Raw genomic sequence first — 7,753 nt, forward strand, 5'->3', positions numbered from 1 at the left:
AAAATCAATACAAGGCACTGTAATTGAACCGTTTAATGAAAACCAAATTACAAAAAGATGTAGTTCTTAAATTAAGATACATTTGAGAAAGCAGCATTTAAAATGGAAAAATATGACCATAAAGACATTAAATGCATGATTGAATGACAGGTTCAGCAGTAGTAACAAGGTAATCAAGTCTGCAAAACTGAATTTTAATTCAATTTATCCAGTATATTAACAACCAATTAGCATCTTATAAGACCAGTTGGCCCCCGTGACCAGATAAGACAGTCCATGAGTGAGCTTTGCCCTTTCACTCTGAAATACCCTCAAAATTGGGCTCTGTGCAGGCTGGTAGAGCGATTTGCCTGTTCAACAGTTTGTCCATGATGCCCATTTCAGCGTCCCGCTTTTCGACCTCCTCTTGTGGTGTCCAAGACATGTCGTGTTGGAGTTTGTATCCGCCAAGGAACTTGTGAGGGCAATTGGGACCCCATTCCTGTAAGAGTTTGAAATAATATTATATTAAATTAGCTGTTAAATATTGTACTGTGCTTAAGAAAACAATAAATAATTGTGCTAGTGACTTTTAATTACATCTTTCATTACTAAACACTGCACAATTCCTTATTCCCGAGGTTATAGTGCAATTACAGTAATGCATACTAAACATTTTGTTTCACTATCATTACTACTTAGCACCAACCAATTCAGATTGACCTCACTTCTCACTCATAACAACTGATAAGACCAAGAGACTCATAATGTGGCAATCGACTCACCCGAGGAGACAGAATCGAGAAGTATCTCTGTCCGGATTCACGCATGTAAAGATAATACATGTTTCCTGGCTTCTTCACAACATTGCAGGCGGCGTGGTGAAGCTCAGCATCTTTCTTGGCATCTTCCAAAACCTGAAGTATAAACAGGAAGTGATTTAACCATTATTAATTTGTCACATTTCAGATTATTATATTGGCACATATATTTAAAGGTAGGGTAGGCCATTTTTTTCATAAACACTTTGTGTTATACTGGTTGAAACTCTTCACATCCTGATAGCAATAAATAATAGAAGTGGTCTAGATATTAAAACATGTACATATTTCTTCTGTGGAAGGTGTAGGACCAAAAAACATTCATCCAATGATACTATGTCCTACCAGCCTGTCAACAAATGTATTTCCATACCCTTGGCACCTGCTTGCACAGACATCACATATCATCAGCGCGTTGCATGAGGTGATGCAGAGCTGTAGACAGACAGTAACTGAGCGCAAAAAAACAACAAAAAAAAAACAGCCAACTTTTACAGTTCCTCCTAAACCAAAACAACGAGCCTCTACGTTCACGCCGTGTTGTACCCAAAATTACAAGATGCCAACCTGTGATGTTCTACCAGGAGCTGTTCACGTCCTCAGACTCGGAAATATGCGTTTCTCTGGCAACACTATCAATGCCGAAATTACTCTGCAGCAGTCACGTGGTACAAGTAAGCGCTCTGGAAGTGGTTTACGTTCATTATTATTGTAATGTTATGTGCTTTGATACATGAGATAATTTAAAGGTGAACTAAGGGACTGTTCGTTTTTTATTTAAGGGGCCACCGGAGGAGTTTTGAGATCTGTTGTCAAAAAAGACATGACCCTCCCTTCGCCAGCAATACATTTTTCTATGACCCTCCAAAATTTTTGTGAAAAAAGGCATGACCCTCCCCGATAATTTATTGATTAGCCTACTTCTGTACTGGTTTGCGCTTGGCAAAGATGTTCAGATAGCCTTCTTTTTTTTTTTTTTTTTTAAACCATAAACTCTTGCTTTCTCATCTTACTAGGGCTGTAACGATAGACCAAACCTACGATTCGGTTCGTATCACGATTTTTGATTTTAGATTTGAAAAAAATCATGTTTTCGGTGCTGATGGTGAACATGTGGGTGGCGCTGCCAATAAAGCATCTAAAAGCTGTCACAAAGAACCAGCAAAAGTAATGATTATTAATATGTCAAATATAGCAAGGAAACATTTTAATTGTTTATTAATAAACAAGTGTTTTCTGTGTCGACTGCAAAGATGAAGTTGACGATGCGTCGCGATCTTCTCAGAACGCGCCAGAGAGAAATGCACATTTCATAAGCAGAAAGCAGTCTGTTTTCCTTCGTTTTGAATTGTTCTGTTTAAAAGTAGACATTTCAAGCTTTCTATATATTTCTCAGGTCTGTGAGGCAAGTAGCATACCTTACGCTGAGTTTCGGTTCATTTATGAGACAAGAGTCCAGTTCACTCGCCCGCGCCTCCGTGATTATCTATTTTCTACTATATTTACTTCTTATTAAATCCAGATGAAACATTGATTAAAATTAAGATACAATTAATAAAAAAACGAAATTCACTTTAAAGAAAGGCTTTGTGCTTTCTGTTTGAGGTCTCTGTGAAATTTTTTAAGTCGCTTTCAGAGCAGTCATGTCCGTAATGGAGAACTGTCACGCCCGTAACAATTTTTTTTTTTTTTTTTTTACATAAATGCGAACACAAAAAATAAAATAAAAATAATATTTTATGTTCTGTGGAGGCCGATCTTTATTCATCCGGTGGGTATATATCTTTTGGTTTGCACAGTGTAATTTATAGAAGAATTACTAAAACATATTTTGCCACCTAAAAGTTAAAGATTTTTTTGTCACGTCACGTCACATGTGTATTTCTCTCATATTAAATATAAAATGTAATGTGTAGACTGATATTTTTCTAATGTCTTTACTCCAAAATATTGGTATTAAATGCATTTTCTGAGAATTTATATTTCAAGTTTTGACTGCAAATGTTACGTCTATAACACTGGAATCGCCCAATTTTAACGAATTTATCCTCAACTAGTTTACGTGGTGTAGGTCTACGTATTTTATTATGTTAACTTAAATAATACTAATAGTAATTTAAAGATGTGGTAGCCCTACATCTTACACATCGTGGAAACAAAATAAGAATGGAACTAAAATATGGTAGTATCGCGCTATCAGCGCACATTCTATCAGCAGCAGTTCTGGCGCCTCAGTCGCAATACTGTAAAACTCGACGTTCACATCACATGTTAATGCAGTGGTAGAGTTACACTCACGGGACACTGTGCACTTATTCGCAATCACAAAAGTTAATTATTTGCTCGTGCTTTAAAGCTTTGCCGGGTAAACATTTCATTGGCATTCTGTTCTGACATGATGCATTTTTTCTAAGCGCGAACTGAAGTGCGCGCGCACTGTCAAACAGCGCCAAACTGGATTTTTGTTGGGTCAAACCCATCTGATATCGAAGGGGGGCTGATAACGCGAGATCAACATGGAGCTAAATGGAAAAAAATATCACCAAACAAGCCACTTTGAAATGTTGCTGTTTTCATGTATAAGTTGGGTGACCCTCCCCCTAGACTAAAAAAAGTTGAATGACCCTCCCCTCAACAAAGAATAAAAAGACATGACCCTCCCCTATTTTCCTCCGGTGGCCCCTTCCATAAATACCGAACGGTCCCTAAGTAACTTTTTTATCTTAACTGAACAGCTTCGGAGTCATTGGAATGGTTATATTACTTATTTCGAGTTGAATGGTGGTCGTTTCGCACCCCCCTGGTGCCCGTGAGCGGAAAATCCGCACTTGCAACTTTGAGCCGGCGGGTCGCCAGCCGCCGCGTCAGGAAGTCTCGCGTGATATCAGGTCTCACGATGTAAACGATTGCTTTACGGCCAAAAGAAATCTGCTAAAATGCTGTCATTATTGCGCTCCCTCACGCTGTTTTAAAGAATGTCCCATCTGCTTTGATGTCGTTGATCTATAGCCTCTGGTGTCTGAGAATCACCAACGAGTTTTTACAACAGTGTTGTCAAATATCTATTCCGAAGCTGTGGGGGGAGCTCTAGAGAGAAACCTGCGAGCAAAAAGCGACAATACAGCGAAGAAATCCCGAAACTACTGAGCCCTGCTTTGCAGAATCTGCTCTGGCTGTGTTTGCGTTCATGTGTTTTGGAGGAGACGTGGCTTAGGAGAGAGAGTGCTGTGAAGGGAGGGTGGGATCTTATGCTTTCAAAACTAGCTTGCTATCGCAAGCCTCTCCGAAATTGCATACCCTACCTTTAAAACACATATTGCAGTGCTGCTCCCAATACAACTCCAGTGACATTTATAAGACTGCTGTATAAAAGAAATGGTCATTTGATTTGACAGTTCAATCTCACCTTTCTTGCTTGCTCCTGAAGGTATCTTATCTGGTCAGCAATGACTGTAAGTTTGTTGCAAGCATTGGCTCTGATAAATTCATCTCCCTAAAATTCCCACAAAAAAAAAAATCCATCATTAAAAGATAATAAAATTGTATATCATAAGTGTGATCTAAAAAGCATCACTTACCTTCTGTACTTGCTGTGCCAGGGCAACTAGATTCATGGGATCCCCAACCCGGTTAGTCTGGTAGGGACTCACTAACGTCATTCCACTTGGGTTACTGCTGGTCTCCACCAAAGTTACTGTAATATTAACATATTAATGTCCACATGCAAAATCCTGTTCCATATTAAAGACATGTTTTTGTATTGAGAGTAAAAATTATGCATAAAATCCAAAGAATAATCTTATAAAACTGTACTATGGTAACCATATTTCATAGTTCGGCAAAAATGAAATAGTTACTACAATAACTATATTAAATTTCAATGTAACCGCCACTTCCATAAAAAAGACAGAAAGACTTCAAAAGCTTCCTACACTGGGATCTGAGATACCACAGTAATTCATTAGGAAACTACTATGGTGAATTGTGTAAGGTAATTATGCAACCGGTTAGATAAGCTCTCGAGAGTAAAAACACCTCATGACAGGCAGAGCAGAGAGTTTAACATCTTAAAAAACTACTTCTTCACAATACATTTTGGGACTCCGTATATAAAAAAGCAAATATTCTTCATGATCTCATTTAATTATTAATATTTTACTGTTACTTGCCAAGTTCCACATTGACTCCAAATGTTACCAAAAAGCCTGCAGGGCTAATGTAGTGTTTGTGTGAATGAAATCGAACAATTATAACTTCTGAAAACGTTGTTTTCACTCTAATTATCACTCTGATGTATGTTGTGTTTACAGTGAGCCAATAATGGGACATTTAATAACATTACAAAAGCTATGTCAGCTTATAATAACAACTTTGCTTGTCAATGAAAATACTTTTAAGCAAAGACATTTAACATATGTTTTCAACGTATAGCTAACAATATGGTTCGGTGGAAAGATTAACTCAATCAATACATTTCAATCAATCATTCACTGGCTGACAAAACAGACAACAACCTTAAGTTAAAAAAATACACTATAATATAACTTGTTCATATAATTTCTGAATTTAACATTGAAAGCCGTTGTCTTACCCGTGGTGGTTTTGTTGGGTTGGAGTGGCAGACTGACAGTTTTATCCATTCTGTAATAAACTATCCCTCAACTCTGAGCAAATTTACACGAGACTTCTCGCCAGTCTCACAAAAAAGATCTGGCACAACCAGTCACGGAGGAGGCGTTTCTGGGGTCCTAGTGTGTTTGTTGCCTCGAGTAGTAGCCGTGATAATTGCCTGTATAAAGATTCCTCTATTTTTGTCATTAATAATTTCCACACATATTTAATGAGGGGTTAAACTATAGCACATGATTCTATGATAATAATTTTGAATATTATAAGAAATATCATTATTTATAATTCGAGTATTCAAACACTAAGCGATTGTGCATGTTTAGAGGCAGCCTTCGCGTATCGTGTTACGCTGACTGTAGAAAATGTAGAAACGTGAGTTTTCTGCAGTTATGAAAGATCTGAGTTTGAAGATTATAAAACCAAAAATTGCAAGTCTGTACAAGTTTATTATTTGTTTTGCACGCCACTTTTGGACTTTTCCTGTTATCTGAATTATGCAAGCTGTTTTTATTTTATTTTTTACAAAGTTAATTTAAACAATTTCAGGCTGGTTGGTGTTTGGATTTCTCACAACAATGAGAAGAAACAACACATTGCGAAACAAGTGTAATTTTTGGTATTTCCCAGATTACCTGCCTTGCTACATTATATATATATATATATATATATATATATATATATATTTTTTTTTTTTTTTTTTTTTTTTTTTTTAACTAGACAAAGGCTGTGAAATTTTAATTTTAGTAAAACTTCAAAATAAGTTGTTTTTGAATAAAAACGTTCCATTTTATAAACTTATAAATCCCCCAAGGGGATTGATGACGGTTTAAAAGATCCCAAATATTTTCAACTTGATAAAATAAAAAACGAATAAAGTATGCTTTTTACTGCATTTTATGTAGTCTATTCATATGAGAATGTACACAAATTGCTGATCTGTTAAGTAGCCTAGTAAATTGTGTTTGATAACGACTGCAGGTTACTGTTAAGTATTTACCAGCTTTTTTTCAACTGATAAAGAAAAGCAAATGAAATGTAAAAATAGAAATAGACAACACCTTAAGTGTTCATATACTTACTAACACTGTGTGTTTATATACACACAGACACACACACACACACACACATATATATATATATATATATAGATTAATCGCATAAACATAAAATTATTTGTTTATATATATATATAAACAAATAATTTTATGTTTATGCGATTAATCTATTTGACAGCACTAATACATACTTTATAATCTTAGTTCAAAATGCCTCAATAGTCACTCAAATCTGTGTCTAGATCCATTTTCACATAGTTTCCCTACATGTCCCAGTTCTTAAAGGGGTGGTTGATTATGATTTCACTTTTCTAACTTTAGTTAGTGTGTAATGTTGCTGTTTGAGCATAAACAACATCTGCAAAGTTACAACGCTCAAAGTTCAAAGGGAGATATTTGCTTTTAAAGAAATTCCTTTTTAAGGACTACAACAAATGGCTGGTAAGGACTATTTTTTTTCTTTCTTTTTTTTTCGTTATTAATTCTTTAACAAAGAAGAAACAGCACTGCATTGAATACGTTTAAAAAACAAACAAAACAAAAACAATAACTGACTCCTCAACAAGTAAGAAAAAACCGCACATAGTAAGAAACTTGTTGTTCTTACTGTTATCAATGAGTTTAAGAGATTTTACAATAAGGGACATCTCAGCAATAAAGACATCAAATCTAGGCAAAGTCTTGAGAAATTTGTGTTTGTGAATAAAAAATGTACAATGCAACACAAATAAATTGACAACACTATCAATAGCATAGTCACTCCCAGAGAAATAGAGGAATATATCCTTCAATGAAAAATCACATTTGATAAAGTGAGAAAGATAACAACCCAAGCTCTCCCAAAGAGGCTTAACCTGATTACAGTGGTATAATAAATGAAGCAAAGTTTCTTCCTCAACTTTGCAAAATACACACAGGTCAGAGAGATCAACAAAAGAGGCATTTGTGAGTTGGTTGGGTAAACATTATGAAGAATCTTAAAGTGTACCTCTCTAATTTTATTGGACATACAATATTTCTCTGGGAGTAACCACGCCCTCTTCCAGTGAATAGCCTACTGTCAAAGAAATTATTCCAGAAAAATTTACATCGAGGGGATGTGTAAACTGTGTAATGTAACAATAGCTTTATAAGTTTACTATTACATTTTTTATCAATAAGGCTAACTCCATCCAATAAAAGTTTGGCCATAATTGTTTTTCTCTCATTAAAGAAAAGGTGTGTTTTAAATAAATGCACATAACTTGGAGACAAAGCTTTGATGAAAGA

At 35.6% G+C, this 7,753-nt stretch overlaps 1 protein-coding gene across 1 annotated transcript; it reads right to left on the reverse strand.

Annotated features, from left to right (window-relative positions):
* Positions 1-18: 18 nt before the first annotated feature.
* cUnh1orf50 (chromosome Un C1orf50 homolog) lies at positions 19-5,533 on the reverse strand. The gene is made up of 5 exons (XM_082156011.1): positions 5,392-5,533; positions 4,379-4,494; positions 4,207-4,293; positions 765-896; positions 19-481 (listed from the first exon to the last, which is right to left on the reverse strand). The coding sequence occupies exons 1-5, from the start codon at positions 5,438-5,440 to the stop codon at positions 296-298; spliced, it is 570 nt and encodes a 189-aa protein (XP_082012137.1). The 5' UTR covers positions 5,441-5,533; the 3' UTR covers positions 19-295.
* Between the last annotated feature and the right edge of the window lie 2,220 nt (positions 5,534-7,753).

The sequence above is a fragment of the Leuciscus leuciscus genome (genome assembly GCF_965113295.1).
Source record: "Leuciscus leuciscus genome assembly, chromosome: 23".
In the NCBI taxonomy this organism is placed as follows: domain Eukaryota; kingdom Metazoa; phylum Chordata; class Actinopteri; order Cypriniformes; family Leuciscidae; genus Leuciscus; species Leuciscus leuciscus.